The following is a 21,347-nucleotide window of genomic DNA, read 5'->3' as shown; positions in this document are numbered from 1 at the left end:
GGCCTTGAAAAGTCAATGAAGTGTTGCCATGAGTTGTGATGAATTTAACAGCAGTGGTTTTGGCGTGGTTTTTTTTTTAAAAATAAAAAACAAACCCAAACATTTATTTGAAAGTAACAGTTCACAGCCTACCTCTGCATATACTTTATTATTTTTTTTCTTGACAATTAAGGAAGTTTACAGGAGGACCTGACAACTTCATTCCTGTGATTTTTTTATACTGTTTTACTTACAAAGTTCATACAGACGTATAGATTGTAGCGCACACCATTCTTCATTCATATTATGCTTCATACAATCATTCCCATGCATTATGTTTTATAAAATTAATCATCATTGAACCTTGCCCATCATTACCTGGTTTTTTCAAGTGCCCCCTGGATCCTTCCCATTTCCTTCATCCCCTACCTGGATTTTGGTTTTTTTAAAGGATTGTTGTTGTTTTTGTGTACCACCGAGCCAAAACCAACCTATAGCTGACTCTTCAGAGAGTTTTCAAAGGCAGTGAATGGCAGTTCGGATCCTCTCACACCTCCGTGGGAGAAAGATGGGTAACTCCTCCCATGTAATTTGCAGCCTTGGAAAACATGCCGGAGGGTCAGCTCTATGTCACTTCTCACTCCGTGGCAATGAATGAGCCTAACTTTAGGAATGGTTAAGCAGTGTTCTACAAACCAAAAAGTCAGTAGTTTGAACCCATCAGTTGCTTCCCAGGAGAAAATACCTATCAATCTGCCCCTGTAAGTATTGTTGTTGTTATGTACCAGCCCGTAGCTGACCTCTAGAGGGTTTTCAGAGGCAAGAAATTGCACAGGAGATTGCCTGTCTTTCTCCCTCAGAGCACCTGGTGGATCTGAACCACTTACATTTGCAGTAATAGTACAATTCCTTATCGCTAAGCCACCAGAGCTCCCTGCTTTCCTATAAGAATTACAGCTTAAGGAATCCTATCAGGCAGCTCTGCTCTGTTATGAGGGTTGCTATGATTCAGAATAAACGCAATAACACACAGCAATAACCACCATACTTCAAAGAAAATTGTGCTATTAATTGACTGTTAATTTGCAAAGCAAGTTTTTGTAATTTTTTAATTGTGATTTTGACAAAAGTTTACAGAAAAATTGCATTTTCATTCCTTTATTGTTACACATACCCCCTCCCGCAGTTCTTATCTCCACTCTGCAGTGAAAGAACTTTATCTCTGGGCACTCACTCACTCATTCCTGTTGAATCAGAATCCTCTCGTATGTGACCCTCTAGTGAGTTTTCAGAGGCTGTAAATCACATGGAAGGAGATTATCCATCATTCTCTTACGACATAACTAATTTATTAGAACCTCCTGCCTTTGGGCTGGTAGTGTAGCTCTTTACCCACTAGACCACCAGCACTCCCTCTAGTGCTGAGTTGTTGTTGTGTGATGTCCTATCAGAACAAACCCCGAGCTGGCTCTACAGCAGGTTTATAAAGGCTGTGAATAGCACAGGAGGAAATTGCGGATCTTTCTCCTGCAGAGCAGCTGGTGGATTCAAGTCAAGTGCCTTGGGGTTGGTAGCACAGCTCCTTACCACTGTTGTTGATCACCTTCGAGTCGAACATGACTCATAGCAACTCTATGAACAAAAGGCCTGAAACCCCTCTACTGTTGACATTTGTCAAAAGTTCGTAGAGTTTCCACAGGCATGTTGCTTAGAAAGTGGATGCCACTCCTGCTTCCAAACCTGTCATAGTATGTTATTGTTTTTATGTGCCATTGAGTGGCCTGTGATGTATAGCAACCCTATGTACAGCAGCTCTGAACCCTTCCCTGTCCTGAGCCAGTCTCACTCATTCTGACACACCAACCCCTATTGCCCCAGTTACTGTGTTAATCCATTTCATCTGGAGTCTCCTCTCCTAAGCTGTTCGTCCTCCCTTCTGAGTATGATGTCCTTTTCCAAGGACCAATCTCTCTTGGCCACGTACCCAAAGTAAGTGAGGCAGACCTTCAAAATCCTAGCCTCCAAGGAGAGACTTGGTTTCACCCTCTCCAAGACAAACCTATTTGTTTTCTTGGCAGTCCATGTACCACTAGGTCCCCAGAAAGTTGTCAGTAGTAGATATCAAACATATGCCCAAATGTGGCTTTGCTCCCTTCAACACCTGGAGATCATACACTTAGCAGTAGGAAATATCATTACTTTCTTTGTGTGAATCATGAAGCCCCGGCCATGGCCTGGTTAAAGCAGAATTTAAGAGCAAGGACCCTGTGGGGCAAGACAGCCTCTCCTGTCCCTTCTATTAAGTGATGCTTTTCTCTCTCTCTCTCCAATTAGAAGCTCTCATTTAAAAATCTAAAGATGAAATTACAGTAGTTTTCCTCGGTGGACAGGTTTGCACAAAGCCTGTGATTATAGATTTCGCATAATTAAGTCAGGCCATTTGGTTCATGGCCATAGGCTCCCCACAGTCCCTGGAGCTGGAAGTATATGCAGATTAATTTCTAAGTATATCTTAAAGGGTTTCTTGAGCTGCTATGGCTGGCCTTGCCCTGACACTCATATGATGGATGGGATAGAGATGATACGGTGTCTGCAGAGATGGAGTTCCCAGGAGTGATTAATAGTGTATCTACTGGCTTGTTTTTGATGCCCTTCCTGATATTAAATGGTATTTTTCCTCCCTCAAACTACATGTTTTATCTAAAAATGGACTCTTTGAGGGGCTGCCAAGTAGGCTGCATGCTCCACATGCAAAATTCTTCATCCTGGCCTCTGTGACCTTGATCAGACATCTGTGAGACTCAGTTTTTCTGTCCGTGAAAATGGGCTGATGACTGTCAACTCTCATGGTCACTGTCACTGGGAGCGCCATCTGAGAAGTGGCTGTGAAGTCATGTCTTCCTGTACTTCATGCAGGGAGGCATTCTGGATGTGTTGGAATGCTCACTAATGAAAAATGGGCAATGAGACAACTTCCTTTCCTTTTTCTCCTGGGTTATTGCTGCCATTTGATGGTAACTAAGTGTAAAGTGCTATTGTGATAGCTCATGAAGGTGTCTAATGGGCTGATGTCCTTGACTCAGCCCGAAAAGACCTCTGGACAGACACATTGAAGGAAGGATTCATTCTGGTCTCGTCTGAAATGTTGTCTCTGGAACCATGACATATAGTTCTAACCATTTGGGTTTATTTCTTGAGAGGCTATTCTTAAAGCATTGTCCATCTACATTTGCTTTCATCGTGCTTACGTGATTCTCTTTGTTGTCTTTTCTAGGCTGTGACCCAATTAGAACTTTTTGGGGACATGTCAACCCCTCCTGATATAACCTCTCCCCCTGTAAGTATGCACTGCCTTCCACGCCCTGCCTTCTCCTCTGGTCTGTCCTTGGTCTCAGCACAAAGAAAATATAGATGTTGCCTTGAAGAGGCTAACTAGCACATTTCTGCTGTGACTCTTTGAAACTGTGTGTCTTGAGATAGTTAAATAGCAATCCGCAGCCTGTATTTTCTCTGTTACTTAAAAAGAAGAGAGGTCATCATCATCTCTGCCACTGTGTTAAGAAAGAAATGAAATCATATGTTCAGCAATCACCGGCTGCTTCTTGCATGTTGCTGTTACTGAAGGCACTGGGGACTGAGGGGCATGAGATGTGGCCTTTGCTTGCAAGGAGCGTGGGAGAAACGTGCAGGACAGCAACGTGTGATGAGCCATTGTCAGTAAGCAGGTGGGCAGCCCAGTCACGGCAGCATTTTCTCTCCTGCTCTTTCAGCCCTTCCTGCATCATTCCTACCTTCATTTCTCCCACCACCCTCCTTCCAGCATTCCACTTAGCTTCACTGGACAGGGTTTGGTCCCATTGAGCTTCTCTTAAAATTGTCCCTTCCTAACCCAGGTTCTAGCCGTGGCACCTTGGTCAAACATACAGAAGGGACAAAAATTATGGGTCGCCTTGTTTTGGGAAATGAAAAGCAGAAAGCGGATTCCAAACCAAAGCCGAATAGCATCCCAACACTTGGAGAGCCTCATGCATTCAAAGGCAACCCTGCAGCCCCTGCAAAGAAAAGAGGCCGGCTCACAGCCCTTTCCCGGAGGTGGGCGGAGAGCAGTCAGCCGCAGCTGCACCAGCTGAAGCGGCGGGGAGGGGGCAGCTCCTCCGGGCGCTCTGCGATTGTGCAGACCAAGCCATGGAGCTATGGTTCATTGGCGAGATGTGCCTCAGAGAGAAAAGGCTGTAACCTTACCACTGAGGACAGATGGCACGAGACCCCGCTGCCCACAGCTGCCGCCAGGGAATCCAGGCACAGCTGCCCTGTTCCCAGCACCTGATGCTCACAGCAGCTGCGAGGGAGGGGACAGTGGCGCGTGCCCCCTCCGGGGAAGCAGGATACCTCAGTCAGTCTCGTTTTCTTCTCTGTCTCAGGGGTAACTGTTTCATTCTGGACACGGGGAGTCTAAGAAATGGAGGGCTCAGAAACTGGAAAGATCTGAGAAGGTCTTCTGTCACTATCCTCATCATTTTATAGATGAGTAAACTGAGTCCCAGAGAAGGCACGTGACTCACCCAAGGTCACATGGGGAAGACAGAGTGGGGCTGACTTATGTTTAAAATTGCTTAACACAGCAGCTTATGGCTGTATTTCTGGCCCTGAACCCAAGCGTAGCCCAAATGGGTATTTAATAATCCTCAGAACAATGCCATTCGTCCCACAAGCTGCTAGTCTAAAAATGGCCTTGTCTAATTGCCATGGTTTCAGGATTAATTGCTTGCCCTAGTCTATTCCAAGGGAAAAAATATATATAGGGATGTTAATGGCACCAAACAAATGTATTCTCTGTAGCCAGAAGGTTACTGTTAACAGGTAATGGGCATTAACAGAAGAAATCTGCCCGTTTTTCTCATCACCACCCCTCACCTTCACCAGCAATCCATGCAGCAAGCCTTACTGGAGTTTCAGCACAAGGCAGGAACCGCAGAGTTGACAGCTGCATAGGCATCATTTTTGTTACATTCTTGAATGTAACAAGTGAGAATTCAAGCAAAATTCTGGAACGTTCCAATATACAAATATCTGTACTCCAGTTGCTAAGTGTGAGTTGCTCATTTCTTCAGAATCTGTTTATGGATGTGGTTTAAGTGGCAAACCCTGAGTTGGGCACTCTGGGCCCTGGATGAGTAAATGCCAATTCTTTTCTTTTTTTAAAACTTATTTTATTAAAGTTTACAGAGACTTTTGATTTCCATTCATTCATTGTTGCACACTTTCCTCCCTCTCCACCCTTAGTTCACTTTTCTCTTTGAAAAGTAAGAAAAAATTATTTCATTGTTACACAGTTTTCCCTCCCCCAGTCCACTCCATGTGACAATAGTACCTAATCATGTATTCCTTCTAAACAGTTCTCTTCCTCATCCATTTCATTGCAGCATACATTATTTATTCCCTCTTAGTTCCCCCCAACCGCTTTACAACAGTGGCACTATGCAGTATTTGTCCTTTTGTGACTGAGATATTTCACTCCGCATAATGTCTTTCAGGGTCACACATTTTGTATACTATTTCATGAGTTCCTTGATTTTCAATGAAGTGTAGTATTCCGTTGTGTGAATATACCACAGCTTCTCTATCCAATCATTTGTTGATGGGCACTTGGGTTGTTTCCGAATCTTTGCTATTGTGAACAAAGCCACAGTAAACATGGGTGTGCATGAATGCCATTTTTTAAATTGCTCACCTAGAGTCAGGTCTTAGGAAATCATTTGAGGACCTGAAAATGCTCTTCAAGAGATAGGGACTGCACCCAAAAAGCCATGATCTTGGCTTTGGTTGCTGTGTACTTACAAGGTGCCTTATTAGGTGCTAAGAGATGTAGGTGCATGATATTTGTTAACCTTCATAGCAGTTCTGGGATTGGTACCGTTTCCCCAGTTTATGTAACTAGGGAAACGTTTATGTAACTAACCCCAGGTCTAAACATCATGTAAGTACTTGGCTTGGGTTTTGGCCCCTACCCCCTACCCTTGGCTGCTACTTCTGCCACCTCCTCCCCTTGGCCACTGCTGATTTCGACCTTCCTCATGCATTCTCTGCCCCATTCTGTCCAACAGACTCCTGCAACTCCAGGTGATGCCTTCATCCCGTCTTCATCTCAGACGCTCCCGGCGAGTGCAGACATGTTTAGTTCTGTACCTTTTGGCACTGCTGCTGTACCCTCAGGTAAGCGCTCTTCAGCCAGCCAACTTCCTTTTCTTTGGCCTCTACGCATCAAGAGAGATGAACCTGCTACCCAGAGTGTACCAGGACATGAGGGACCCTCCAGTCTCTCCTCTTACACAGGAAGTGATGCTGAGAAACCTTACACAGGGTGCAGAGCTCAGGTATGCTGATACATGGAGCACATTCCTCTCCTGGAATGTTCTAGATTCTATGCTTCTCAGGGGAATAACTTTGGAGACCTTGGGGATACATAACCAGCCTGTCAATCTGCCAAAAAAAAGGAGTCCATGTCTTCTTTCCATCTCATCCTAAATGAGAGGGAAACGGCAAGCTAGATCGAGGAGTGGAGTCATCTTTCCACAGACCTCTTCAGGACTGATGGGTAGAGGACATCGGCTTTACTTGGTGCCGTCTTGAGGAATGGGAGGGTCACCATACAATGGGAAAGCCCAGGGATGAAAGCAAATGGATGGGTGGAGGGATGCTGGATGATGTAGTAAATACTTGTTCAGCTTTCCAAATACTCTTTGAAACATAAATAATACTTGTACAAAAGAAGGAAATATATACAAAAGCACTGCAATAATATTTCAGGGGAGTTCCAAATGGATAGAATACGAGGCATCTTAACTTACTCCAAAGCAGTAAGCCTGTTATTTAGCAGGATCAGTCTTCACTTGAAAATTACCAAAAGTGGTATTTAACGTGAAACTAAACATTGCCATCATGCCAATTTCACCTCATAGCGAAAATCCCAATCCGTGTGTTGTAGGAATGTGATATATTTTGCTTCCTTACCTTTGGTCTGTCGGGAACTCGGCATAGTAAATTATGTATCTCAATTGTGATGGAAGGTCAGCAGTTCACTGGCTCCACAGGAGAAAGTGGACAGTCTCCTCCTGTCAAGTTTTATAGCCTTGAAACCCAATGGGAGGACTCAGATCAAATCAACTGCTCTTCCCTGAGTTTGGTGTTAGGTTTCCTGGAAGCATACTTCCTACCATCCTGTACTACTAACCAGAAGGTTGGGCTTTGAAATCCACCAGCTTCTCCTGGGGGGCACTCTCTCCTCATTAGGATTTACAGCCTCAGAAATCTGATGGAGGGTCATTATGAGTCAAGTTCAACTGGATAACACTGTGTTTGGTTGTTTTTTAAAATGTTCTTTATCTCTGGTGCCCTAGAGGGTAGAGAATCACACTGCCAACCCAAAGGCAGGTAGATTGAATCAGGCAAGCTACTGGAGGTAGAAAATTAAGCAGTCTCCTCACATGAGGTTTACTGCCTCTGAAACCTGCTAGAAGGTCATTTATAGTCCATTCTGTCAATATTGAGTTGAGTCACGGAAGTAGATCACCAGTCCTCCTTTTGTGACACCTCTGGATATGTTTGTCTTATCAGCCTTTAGTTTTGTAGCCACTCACAGGTGTTCTGACTGCCCAGGAACTTAAGGAGGTACGAGTTCTGCTTTTTCTACATGGGTTTTGCGTTTGGGTTTGTTTTTTCCTTTAACCACATATTTTAAATCTGTGGTTTCATCTTTCTTTCCCCACTCTATTTTTATAAATGGCAAAGACAGTCTGAATATTTTAAAATACAAATCTTCTTGTGTTTTTTCTATAAATAATTGCTTTTAATTACATAGTATTAGAAGCAGATTCTTGCCACCAAATATAAACCTTTCTTTTATTCAAAGTAAATTAAAATTCATACTCTGTTCTGAAATAGTTATTCCTCATGAGCCAAGGAATCATTTTGAACTTTTAGAAGGAACAGAGCTTTGCAGCCACTGGCTTTAACATTCAGCTTAGAATCTGTAGGGAGCCTAAAAAGTTATTTAATTGCTGGATATGCTTTCTCTATCTTTAAAATGTTGTTGTTTTGTGCTATTCAGTCAATAACGACTCTTGGTGACCCTGTGAACCACAGGTCAGAACCTTGCCCTATCCTGTGCCATCCTCAAAGTCTCTGCCATGATGAGCCCATTGTTACAGTCACTATATCTGTTAAAGGTCATCCTCTCTTTCACCGACACTCTCTGTCTTTGCCAGAATGATGCGTTTTTCCAAGAACCGGCACCTCCTGACAACATATGCAAAGTATTTGAGATAAAAGTCTCACCATCTTTGTCTCTAAGTAGGATGCTTTTGGTACTCCCTTCAAGACAAAGTTTGATTTTTTGGCAACTTGTGGTATGTTTAATACCTCAGCAAAGCCACAAGTCAAAGGCATCAGTCCTTCAGCCTTCCTTAGTTATTGTTCCAACTTTGCATAAGAAGCAATTGAAAATGCCATGGCTTGAACCAGACATACCTTAGTCTTTAAACTGACATCCTTGATATTCTGAAATAATTTTATTATTGTTAATTGCCACTGAGTCCAGTATGACTCATAGTGACCCTGTGAACAACTAATGTGAACCCTGTCCTATCCTGTGCCATCCTCATCATCTCCGACATACCTGAGACCATTGCTGCAGCCCATTGTGTCAGTCCATCTTGTTGTGAGTCTTTCAGTCTTTCGCTGACCTTCCACCTTTCCAAACATGATGTCCTTTTCCGAGGAATAGCCTCTCCTAGCAAAATGCACAAAGTATGTGAGGTAAAGCTTCACCATCCTTACTTCCAAGGAGCACTCTGCCTTCACTTTTTCCAAAGCCTATCTCTTTGTTCTTTTGGCTGTCCGTACTCTTCTCTAACATCACAGCTGAAAGGCATTAGTTCTTCTTCTGCCATCCTTATTTATTGTCCAGCTCTTAGCAGCAAGTGATTGAAAAGACGATAGCCTGAATTAGGCACACTTTCGTCCTCATACTAACATCAGAGAGGTCCCTGACTGTAGACTTTCCCAGTGCAGCGTGTCTCTTTATTTCTTGACTGCTGGTACCAAGGGTGTTAATTGTGGATCCAAGCAAGATGAAGTCACTGACAGTGTCAATCTTTATCTGTCTGTTTAGTCCAGTGGTAAGGACTTTTGTCTTTTTGATGTTGAGATGTACTGATTTTGAAAGCTGACATTTTCGATCTTCTGCAGCAAGCACTGTTAAGTCTTCCTCACTTCCAGCACGCAAGGCTGTGTCATCTAGGACCGAGGTGGTGGTTGTCGTTAGGTGCTTTCGAGTTGAGTACAATTCAAAATGACCCTACAAACAGCAGACCTGAACCAGTGATGAGTGATTTCCCTTACCTAAAAGATAAATATTGTTCTAAGAGTATTGTCGTAAGTAAGAATATACGTTTTCATCAGAAATGTGTATAGCCTTCTGTGCTGAGAACATTGTGTTCTAAATATCCATAATTTGCATGTATTACAGAATCTATTAAGAAATGCTGAATATATCACAGGAACTGCAAGCACCAAACTTCAGCGACTCGTAGCAGGGTTTATCGCACCAGTATTCATCCAGCTCCTACACGAGTCTGGTCTCGGTTTGCATGCATGAGGTATCTTGGGGGACAGATGGAGATCGCTGCACACAGAGAGCATACCGCTTCTTGAGGAGACAAACAATAAGCATAAAAATATGTGATTGGAGAAGGATGAATCCTAGTTGCCACTGAGTCATCGCTCACTCCTGGTGTCTCCAGGTGCTGCAGTGGAACTGTGCTGCACTGGGGGTTTTGTTTGTTGGTTTGGTTTTTGTATGTATACTGGTTTAGTTGCAAAGTTCATATGATGCATTGTTTTTCACACTGGATCTTTCCCATTTCTTTACCCATGTCTCCCTCCACCCATGCAACTGTTTGATCTTATGATTAAGCCCCCACCCCTCACTCATCCTCACCTCTCTGTCCCCCCTCCCCTTTTAGATCCTCATACTCGTTCTACAATAATGGTCTTAGACAGTACTTCTCCTTATGGGACTGAGTTAGTTCACTTGGCATAATGCTCTCCAGTCCTTCCCATCTTAGGTAGTAATTTACAAAATCATTGCTCCTGTGTGATGCATTGTATTCCATTGTGTGAATGTACCATAATTTTTCAATCCATTCCATTGTGGTTGGACATTTGGGCTGTTTCCATGTTCTTGCTATGGTGAATAACACTGCTATGATCATTGATGTACCAGTCTCTGTTTGTGCCTCAATTCTCATTTTCTCTGGGTATATTCGAAGCAGGAGTGGCATCCACTTCCTAAACAGCATGCCTCGGAAAGTCTGTGAACTTTGATGAACATTGATAGTTGTAGAGGGGCTTCTGGCCTCTTGTTCATAGGGTCGCTATGAGTCGTGCTTGGCTCGATGGCCATTGACAACAACATTTTCCAAGCAGTGGAATAACTGGATCATATAGAATTTCTGTACTCAACTTTTTTGAGGAAATGCCAAACTGCCTTCCACAGTTATTGTACCATTTTACAATCCCATCAGCAATGTATAAGAGATCCTATCTCGCCACATCCTGTCCAGCATTTATTACTTGCTGCTCTGTTGCACTAGGTTTTGAACAACTAGGGTTTTCAGTAGTAGGTTACCAGGCCTTTCTTCTGAGGTACATCTGGATGGACTTGAAGCTTAACCCTTTTAGATAGTAGTTGAGCTTGTATATAGTTTACACCAGCCAGCAACTCTGCAGAGTGATGAGCAGGATGGAGAAAAGGAAAACATGGAGCGAAGTTGTGGGCGTTTGGTGTCCAATAGATGGCAGTACAGTGGCAGTCAGTGGTCATAAGACTCATGTAGGTGTCAAGGTTCAGAGGATTCCACTTGATGGATTCACTTGGCCCTTGAGAAATGGCGCTAAGTATAATCTTGCGTGTCTGCCAGCCCTTAAATCAGATTGAATGAGTCTCAGGACCTGCCTTGTGTCTTGCATACAACGCTAGCTCAGACCTCTTCCTCACCCTGTATCAGATGAGGGTCTTGAAGGCCTTATTTAGTCTTGCTACTTGACCAGCAATGTCACAGACTATAGGAGAAGTCCCTTCCTCAAATCCAGATTCAGGTTCCCTCGCTATTAAATACTATGCATAGAGTCCCTGTAGTATTTCATTTCTCAGAGTGAGACCAAAATGCATTTAATTCAGCATATTTGTGCTTTCTTGGGCTCTGTTAAAATATGCTGCTAAACAAAACTCAACTTCAGCTGGCATTGAACTATCTGCTCTTTCTCTTCCTTAACTGGCCTTAAAAATCTGTGCAGCTATTGAATCTCATTGTACCTGTCACTTACTGTCCAGGCAGTGATAAAGAAGCTGGGAAATGAACTGAGGTATGCAGTACAATGGGCTAGCGGCTGCAGGCTTTTGAATCTGATAGGCTGGGTTTGAATCTTGGCTCTGTCGTTTATTTATAACCTTCAGACTCCCAGGCAAATTACTTAACCTTTCAGAGCCAGAGTTTCTTCCTCTTTATTACTGTGTAGAAAATAATACTTTCCTTACAACAATATCATAAGGACTAAATAAGAAAATAGAGTTAAGTGCTTTGAAAAATGCTGGCATATTTTAAATCCTGGGTGTGGAAACTGCTGCTGTTATTATTAGGTTTCTGACTTCTATTTATAAAAGAAAATATAGAATGTCTAATACTCTGTGTCTATGTGTGTGCATATACTATTCAGTTATATACATATAGATGTATTTATTTTGTTTGCCTGGAATATTCACTTTAGAAATTAGATACTAAAAAACTCATTGCCATTAAATCAGAACCAATTCAAAGTTGACCCTTCAGTGAGTTTTCAGAGGCTGTAAATTGAAGGGAGGAGACTGCTCAAGTTTCTCCCACAGAGCCACTGGTGGATTTGATGCTGGAAAGGCATTGCTTTTGGGTTAGCAGTGTAACTCCCTACGGGCTCTCCCACCAGAGCAGGGTCCATGAATGGAATAAAGTTTGACAACTCAGCTGGTTTTTGGTCCTGAGGTGGTGGTCTCGCTCGTGCTGAGAATGCATTACACTTGGATCCAGGTCCTGCCCCTTACCAATTAATTACATGAGACTTAGACAAATCTCTTCTGAGTCTTGAGGACTTTATGTGCAGAATGAGAATGATGGTAATTCTACCCCTTAGAGCTCTTTGGAGGATTTAGCCAAATCAATTGCTAATGAGTTGCTCCAGCTCGTGGAGAACCCATGTGTGTTAGAGCAGAACTGGGCCCTGCTGGGCTTTCAGTGCCTAATTTTTTTACAAGTAGATCACCAAATCTTTCCTTTAAGCCTCTTGTTGTTTTTGTTATCATGTGTTATATATGAGTATGACTGACAGCAACGCTGTGAACAACATATGCCCTTCCTATCATGTGTCATCCTCTTCATCTCTGACACACGTAAGCCCGTTGCTGCAGTCATTGTGTCAGTCTGTCTCTTTGAGTGTCTTCCTCTCTTTCACTGATTATCCACTTTTCCTAGCATGATGTTCCTTTCCAAGGACTAGCTGTCTTAGCATTATGTCCAAAATATGTGAGATGAAGCTTTGCTATATTTGGTTCCAAGGAGCACTCTGGTTTCATTTTCCCCGAGGCATATCTTTTTGTTCTTTTGGCAGTCCATGGGATACTCAGCTCTCTTCTCCAACAACATAGCTTAAAAGCATCAGTTTATCTTCTATCATTCTTTTTCATTGTCCAGCTTTCAGAGCCATAGCAAGTGATTAAAAAGATCATGGGTTGTCAGGTGCACCTTACTCTTCAGACTGAGATCATTGCTCCTCAGTATTTTGGAGAGGTACCTGACAGCAGACTTGCCCAATGCAATGTATCTCTCTAATAAGCCTAAAACTTCAACCTAGTTAGTACTTGAGTATGTTTACCAGTTTATAAGGATTTTCATTATGAAAATTCACTCAAACTCATTGTCACTGAGTCAACACCTACTCATAGCTGACCCTGCAGCAGGTTCTCAGTGGCTGTAAACCACACAGGAGGAGGTTGCCTATCTTTCTCCCATGGAGCTGCTGGTAGACATGAACCACTAGAGAGGCACTCTGAATTAGCAGCTCACCTTTCTAAGGTCTATGTCACCAGAGCGCTCTTTATGAAGATTGTTGGGGTTATTGTTGTGTGCTCTCGAGCCTGAACTGACTCATAGCTGACTATACAGCAGATTTTCAAAAGCAAAGTAAGTCTCATGGCATGAGAAAAAAAGTAAGTCACATGGCATGAGACCGCCCATCCTCCCTCGGAGCAGTTGGTGAATTCGAACTTCATGCCTTCGGGATGGCAGCACATCTTTCTATCACTGGGCCACCAGGTTTACACATGTGGAAAACACAAAACCATTTCTGTCCATGTTTGCATAAGTAAAGCCCTTCACAAATGTTCCCTGCCATTCTCTTCAAGAACCTGCGGTCTGCTACTCAGAAGCTGCATTACATTATATACTTCTGGGACTGCATTCTCTCATGCAGATTAAAAAGATAACAATAGCAGCTATCTCAGAGGCTGGTTAGAAGGATCGGCCTCACTAAAGTGTAAACTCCACTAGGGAGAGGGTTTTTTTCCTGTTTTATACTTTGCTGCATCTCCAGAGATTAAAACAGTGCCTAGCATCCCATAATGAGAATTGAATGACTCAATCAATCAAGTGAAATAGTGCAGGTAGCAGGTACGGAACAAGTTGCCGTATAACTGTTAGCAGGCGTCTCATAGTTTGAAATGTTTCTCTTATATTTCAGCCTATTGTTGTTGTTCTCCCATTTTTCCAAATCATGAAGAAATGCTCAGAAGCTTTGGTAGCACAGTCTGTAAGAAGTGGTGCCACTAACGCCAAGGCTGCACAGCTCCCATTGTGCACACTCAGCAGTGGTTCCACAGGGAAGAGCTGGGCCGGCCCCTGCTGGGATTTACAGCCTGGGAAATTTGATGGAGGTTCACTGGTAGTCAGAATTGACTCAACAGCATTGAGCTGGAGTTTGCATTTTGACCCAGACGCTAACATCAGGGTATATGCTGTGATTTTTTAAATACTTTGGAAAACTCTAACTGCAGGTCAGTAATGTTGGTGCTTCCTTCACTTCCCAACAAGACGAATTGTGGTAGAGCTCACTCATGGCATAAACAGATGCTCCTTGGCACCTCCTCCCACTGCTGTTAATGAGTAAACGGTTAATAAGCTGTTAAGTGGCTGCAGTGACAGCTGCCACGTGGCTTTCCTTGTCCGATGATTCTTCAGCCGTGCCACAGAGATGTCCCACTGGGAAATGTACACACCACATGACGGAGAACCTTTGCTCAGAGGCCACGGGCTTAGAATGGAGCCAGGCTGCAAGGACCCCACAGTCCCTGAACAGACAGTGAGACCTGTAGGTTCTCCTACATGATGCCCAGGTAACCCTGTGCGGCCTCTTCTTCTTCTGAATATTGTACTTTGGTGTGGAGCAGATGGCATGAAGCCAGAGCGACATGCTCGTAACTCTCTCCAAAAATGTGTGCACAGTCCATCTGTTAGTTCCTGGTGGAAAGGAGGGGAGGCAGAGAGACAGAGACGAGGAGAGAGGAAAAAACAAAAACAGCCCGCCATCAAGAGGAGGATCATCAGATACCAGGGCTCCTCTGGGACCTGAGTTAATTGTATGCTTGGAAAAATACAGCACAGACATTTCTTCCACTCTTTGACTTCTTAAGAGGTCTCTATCTACTCAATCTCAGGCATTTACGGAGCACCTGACATAGGGACTGTGCTCAGCACAGAAGGGGAAGAGAGCAACTAAATGTGGCAAGAGCTCTAGTGGCACTGTGGTTAGAAAGCACTAGAATGTTAGCTGATAAGTTAGCAGTTCAAACCCACTGACCACTCTGTGGGAGAAAAGGTGTGGCTCTGCTTCCGTAATGATTACAGTGTAGGAAACCCTAAGTTGCAGTTCTGCTCCATCCTGCAGGGTCGCTATGAGTTGAAATTGACTCAGTGACTGTAGGTTTTGTCCAAGAAGCAGCCTCTAGTCTAAGAAGAAGACAGACTCACCGGGGGCTTACCATGTAGGATGATGGGTATCGTGATAGAGATACCATCCCCAGTGACTGTGGCCACCTAGAGAGCAAAAACCAATTCAACCCAGAGAGTGGGAAGGCTTACAGCCAAGGTGGCCACGAACTGAGTCTCAAAGAACTAAGTTTGCCACATAAAGGTGGAGAAACATGGCTATCTAGGCAGTTGGACCAGCTGAGAGACGAGAGTAGGATAGTCTTTTCAAGGAGTAGAGGGTGCAGTGCAAGAGAGGGTGGGGATTGAAGATGGTGAGAGAGACTGGTGCCTAAGTGACTCACAAGCCAAGCTGTTGGAGTCTGAGCTTCATGCTTAAAGACAATGGCATGCGATATTTGCATGCTAGGACCCTTGTCTCAATACAGCTAGGAGAGTGGGATGGAAGCCGAACAAAATTGGTGGCTGGTGGACCTGTGTGGAAGTGGAAGGCTTCTCATTCATTCACTAAAAGGTTTGTTGAAAGATCTTTCCACAGGTCAGCACCTTATCAGACGTAATGACACACTCAATGCTGTTGGCTGGGATCCTGACTCCTTAGCCCTGCAGGACAGAATAGAACTTCCCTAGAGGGTTTCCAAGGCTGTCAGTTTGATGGAAGTACACCACTTCATCTACATTTTCAGGTTAAGGAAATCAGCACGTTGGAAGGAGAAGTGCATATGCTCAGGGTTATAACACTGACAACAGAGAGATTTTGACTGTGGCAATCTGCTCCGAACCCTAATATCCTTTTCTCTGCATCTCACTGCCTCACCTAGGAGTCCCAGGCTGATGTCTGATCTGAATGACACTCAGTGGGCCTGGGTTGACCCTCAGGTGGTCTAACACACTCCAACTTTGCTTTCAATGACCCTGGCCTTTGCAGGAGGCACCATGGTGGCCTGAAAGTGCAGTAGGCTCTGAGAGACAAGTTACCAAGCCAGGGAGCAGTGGGTGGAAGAGCTTGCTGTGCTTTGTTGATCCAGATAACCTATTTGTGATCATCAGGAAGAATGTGCAGAGACAGTCAGAGTGAAATCAGAGAAAGAAGAGGGTGGATACAAGGTATTCCCACCCTCACTCAGCACCATCAAATCGCAGCTGACTCAGTTCTGGCTCTTCATTGAGTTTCTGAGGCTGTAAATTGCCTGCAATATTTGTCCCTACAAAAATTGTCCCTCTAAGTTAAAATTGACATAATGGCAGTAGGTTTTGTTTTGGATTTAATGGCAGTTTTTTAGTGAAGAGTGACCCCTGCTAACTGGAAGGGTTAGTGCTTTGGAAACAAGTTAAGATGTCTAGTATTCTACCAATTTCAAACTGACCTCAAATACTGTTGCTGTAAACATGTATATAATGTAGCCTTTAAACAAGCTCATCTCATTGCAGTCAAGTCAGAACCTACTCAGAGATAACTGCCCAGCAGGTTTCAGAGGCTCTAACATGCACGGAAGGAGCTTGCCCTTCCCTCTTTTGTAGATGAGCTGATGGATTTGAACCACTGAGTGGTACTGCCTTTAGGCTAGCAGTGCAACTCCCTGGGAACTAAACCATCAGTGCTCCCTTCAAGGGATCCTATAAACTTCCACAGAGACCATGGGCAGGTGCTGTGGCTGGTGTGTCACTGCCATTGGGATCCTAAAAACATCCTAGACTGGTGCCTCATTCATACTCAGCCTGTGGCTTCTCAGATCCATCTACCCTGGGATCCAAAAATAGCAACATTTTGGCAGAGCGATAAACCAGGCTGTTGTTATTCACCATTGTAAGAACTTGGAAACAGCCCAAATGTCCAACCACAATGGCGTGGACTGAGAAATGGTACATTCACATGATGGAATACTATGCAGCACACAGGAGCAATGATTTTGCAAATTATTATCTAACTTGAGAGGGACTGGTAAGCATTATGCTAAATGAACTAACTCAGTCCTGTAAGGACAAATACTGTATAAGACCATTATTGTAGGATGTGTATGAGGGTCCAAGGGGAGAAGGGTGGGAACAGAAGGATGAGGATGGGCTGGGGTGGGAGGGAGGCGTTAATCACCGGGTCCCACAATTTGGTGGGTGAAGGGAGAGGTGAGTAAAGGAAATGGGAAAGATCCTGTGTGAAAAACAATGTATACAAACTTTGTAAATAAACCAGTATAAGATAAAAATTTTATTTTCACAAAAACAAACACAATAGGCTATTCCCTTGTAAGGCCTATTAGAGGTCTCTGAGAGGTGACTCTAGCAGGGCAGAGACTGGGTTCATCTGTCAGAGTCAGAGGCTTTTATGCAGTGAGGCTGGGATATCAACAAACAAAATAGAAGAATATCCCTCCAAGATCACATTAGCTCAGCTGCACTGGAATAAGACAGATAAGGAAACAATGGTGGCCACATTCAAAGCTTAGAGCATACCTTGTCTAAGCTCTCACATAATAATCTAATAACAACTGTGCCTGCTACTCTGTAGGTATTTATCACATGGATATGGATATTGTTGTTATTAAAGCATGTAGGGAGCTCTGGTGCTCTGGAGGGAAGAAGTTGTACTGCCAACCCCAAACCAGGAAGTTCAAAGCTACCAGTTACTGTGAAGGAGAAGGGTAGGCAGTCTCTTCCTGTACATTTTATAGTCTCTGAAAACCCACGAGAGGGTTGATTCTGACTCGATAGCAAGGAGAGTAAATGAATGATTAAAGCAAATATATCATCTGAAAGGAATAATGCAGCCAACAGTTATCATGGGTGTATTATTCTGAACACTCCCTGGATTTTTGCAGTGCCCAACCTGTACCACTGTATTAAGTGCCCTTCCATAGACCATAATATAAAATGTTTATAAAACTGTAGTGATGATAATACAGAAATAATAACAGTAATGTCTATTACTATCATCCATTGCCTGACTTATACCTCTTATGCAAGATATTTTTACTGAATAATTTCTAGGCTCTATCTCTACTTTAAATCTTAGCACTTGGTGCCAGCAATGGCTAGATAGGAAGTCTGTGCCAGGTATACTACTAGGCATCTCAGTGAAGCCTCTGACCAATGAAATAAAGAGACAATTTTTACACATATTACAGACATGATAACTAGCTCCTCAGAGAGGTGAATAGGTAAATAATCTGTTAATAAATGACAAAATGTGTATGCGGTGGAGGAAGCTCTCCATAAACATTACAAGTAGTAGTTTGAATTTTGACTCTGACTTCTAAAATTCCAGAATTGTAACACTTAGCAATTGCTGAGAAGGAATTGTTATAATTGTTAATTGTGTTATAATCTGGCTTCAAAACAAGGAGACTGAGTCATAAATCATGTAACCTTTAATTAATGCCTGCAGCCCAGCTCAAGAACGAGGAAGATTCAGACCCAGGGCTGCCTCTGGCTTCCTGTCCCCTGCCCTCCCCACTGAGAGCCTTGAACAACTAGAATATTACCCTAACACCTCACGTCCCTATAACCCCCTAAATGTGGTTTATTCTCACATTCCTATTTCTGTTTATGAGCTTTCTCCTCAGAGAAGAAATTCCCACCACCTTCTCCCAACTTCTCAAACTATCTAAAAAGTAGTATCTGATCTACCTCTGGCCAGCCTCACACCCAACCCTCCTTCATTTTCTACAGTGCACCTATCCCAGCCTGACCTTTTCTAGATATCTATTTGGTAGTCTTTGTTTCCCCATATACACACCACCACCACCACCTTGAAGATGGACTTCATGAAAGCAGGGACTTTAACCTAATTCCCTTTTACATCCCTGGCCCATAGCAAGCAGCCTGGCGCTTAAAAAGGTTTGGGATAAGTTTTGTCCAATCACCTGGATCAGTGATCCGTTCTTTCCCAGGATGCCTAACCCTTGTTTTCTGCCCTTCCAGGTTATGTTGCAATGGGCGCCGTCCTCCCATCCTTCTGGGGCCAGCAGCCCCTCGTCCAACAGCAGATCGCCATGGGTGCTCAGCCACCAGTCGCTCAGGTGATGCCGGGGGCTCAGCCCATCGCGTGGGGCCAGCCGGGGCTGTTCCCTGCCACTCAGCAGCCCTGGCCCGCTGTTGCCGGGCAGTTTCCGCCAGCCGCCTTCATGCCCACACAAACTGTTATGCCTTTGCCAGCCGCCATGTTCCAAGGTCCCCTCACCCCCCTTGCAACTGTCCCAGCCACGAGTGACTCCACCAGGTCCAGTCCGCAGACCGACAAGCCCAGACAGAAAATGGGGAAAGAAATGTTTAAGGATTTCCAGATGGCCCAACCTCCACCCGTGCCCTCCCGCAAACCCGACCAGCCCTCCCTCACCTGTACCTCAGAGGCCTTCTCCAGTTACTTCAACAAAGTCGGGGTGGCACAGGATACAGACGACTGTGATGACTTTGACATCTCCCAGTTGAATCTGACCCCTGTGACGTCTACCACGCCGTCGACTAATTCACGTGAGTTGCCGTTTGTCCAAGGCGTAAAACCCAGAGTATGGTGTCTGGAGTCATAAGTGTATCTCACAAATGTATCCCAGTTACATTCAACTACTGTTGTTAAGCCACCAGTTGTTCTCAAGAGGATTCCGACTCGATTCTGCCCCTTATGTGAGAGTAGAATTGTATTCTGTGAGCTTTTCAGGGGCTTATTTTTGGAGAGTAGACTACCAAGACCCTTCTTTCATTGCCTCTGGATAAACTTGAGCTTAAGACTTTTGGTTAGCAGCCTGCTGTATTAACTGTTTACACCACCCTGGGACATTACTAGTAACAGCACCAGATGTATGTCCTGATAATGGCATAAGTATCTTCTCCATATTCTTTCTAGCTATTATTGTCTTATTAGTAGCAATACTTAGGACAAGTTTTATTAGATTTCTTTTACAGATGAAGAAAAGGAAGTTCAACAGCAAACACAACAGACAAAATGGTTGTTGTTGTTGATTGCTGTCGAGTCGAGCATGATTCATAGCAACCCTATGAATAAAAGACCGGAAACCTTTCTATAACTATTGTCGTTTCTCAAAGTTCATAGAGTTTCTAGAGGCATGATTTTTAAGAAGTGGATGCCACTCCTGCTTCCAAGCTAGATTAAAATACTAAATCAGTTGTTGTTGTTCTTTTTAAGTGCTCTTTTTAAATTGTAGTAGACTATGACTCATAGCGACCCTGTGAACAGTGGATCTGAATCCGGCCTCTCCTGTGCCATCCTAACCATCTCTGACATGCTCAAGCCCACCGGTATAGTCACTGGGTCAGTCCTACTGTTCCAATCACCGTGTCCATCTTGTCAGTGATTTTCTCCCTTTTTACTGACCCTTCAACCTTTCTAAGCATGACATCCATTTGCAAGAACTGACTCCTCTTGACAACATGCCCACTGTATGTGAAATAAAGTTTCACTATCCTTGCCTTCAAGGAGCACCCTGGCTGTATTTGTCCTTTTGGCAGTGCATGAAATACTCAGCACTTCTCTCCTACATCACAGCTCAAAAGCATGAATGATTCTTCTGTCATCCTTATTCATTGTCCAAGTTTCCTCTGCATAGCAAGTAACTGAAAAGATTGCAAAACACCTTAGTCTTCAAGCTGACATCCTTGCTCTTCAGCACTTTGGAGAGGTCCCTGACAGCTGATTTTCTCAGTGCAATATGTGTTTTGATTTCCTAGCTGCTAGTGCTAAGGATGTTGATTATAGAGCCCTTACCACTGGGTCACCAGAGTTGAAGATGAAATAGTAAATATAAATTTAAGAATTTCCAGAAGCAGTGATAAATACTTAGAAACTTAAGTGCAGGAACACTTGAGACAGAGGCACTACAGCCATCGGGGTTTTTAACCACCATTGAAGTTGAAGCCAGATTTTTATTCAAAGATTTTGATAGTCGGTGAGTAAAAAAAAAAAAATCTTGTAATAAAAAGTTCTTGACTGTTAACCAGAGACCATCATAATTACTTACTAGGTTTTTGCCTTTGGACAAACTCAACAACTCAATTCACTGCCATTGAAACAGAACCTACTCAATAGCTAATCATCCAGTGGGTTTTTAGAAGCTGTAAATGGCACAGGTGATTTCTCATCTTTCTGCCCACGAGCAACTAATAGATTTGAACTGCTTGCCTTTGGTTGGCAGTTCAACTCCTTAACCATTAGGCCACAGAGCTTCCTGCCTTGGACAAGTAATTTTAATTTGGTTAAACTATATCTAAAGGGGAAGACCCTCTATGAGATGGATTGATTCGGTGACTGGGGTAATCGGGATGGGTGTGTCAGAGGCGGTGCGGTTG

At 43.7% G+C, this 21,347-nt stretch overlaps 1 protein-coding gene across 4 annotated transcripts in view; it reads left to right on the top strand.

Annotated features, from left to right (window-relative positions):
- The window catches only part of DAB1 (Dab, reelin signal transducer, homolog 1 (Drosophila)), a 410,174-nt gene that overhangs the window by 365,055 nt on the left and 23,772 nt on the right, over window positions 1-21,347 (top strand). For all 4 annotated transcript variants that reach the window (XM_006879731.1, XM_006879729.1, XM_006879732.1 and 1 more), the window contains 3 exons: window positions 3,254-3,316; window positions 6,084-6,192; window positions 18,969-19,517. In XM_006879731.1, the coding sequence (XP_006879793.1) occupies window positions 3,254-3,316; window positions 6,084-6,192; window positions 18,969-19,517 (721 nt within the window). The remainder of the gene's footprint in view (window positions 1-3,253; window positions 3,317-6,083; window positions 6,193-18,968; window positions 19,518-21,347) is intronic.

This window comes from Elephantulus edwardii, unplaced genomic scaffold, assembly GCF_000299155.1.
Source record: "Elephantulus edwardii isolate Elephantulus edwardi_28Jun2011 unplaced genomic scaffold, EleEdw1.0 scaffold00005, whole genome shotgun sequence".
NCBI lineage: Eukaryota > Metazoa > Chordata > Mammalia > Macroscelidea > Macroscelididae > Elephantulus > Elephantulus edwardii.
This window is presented reverse-complemented; position numbering and strand designations above follow the sequence as displayed.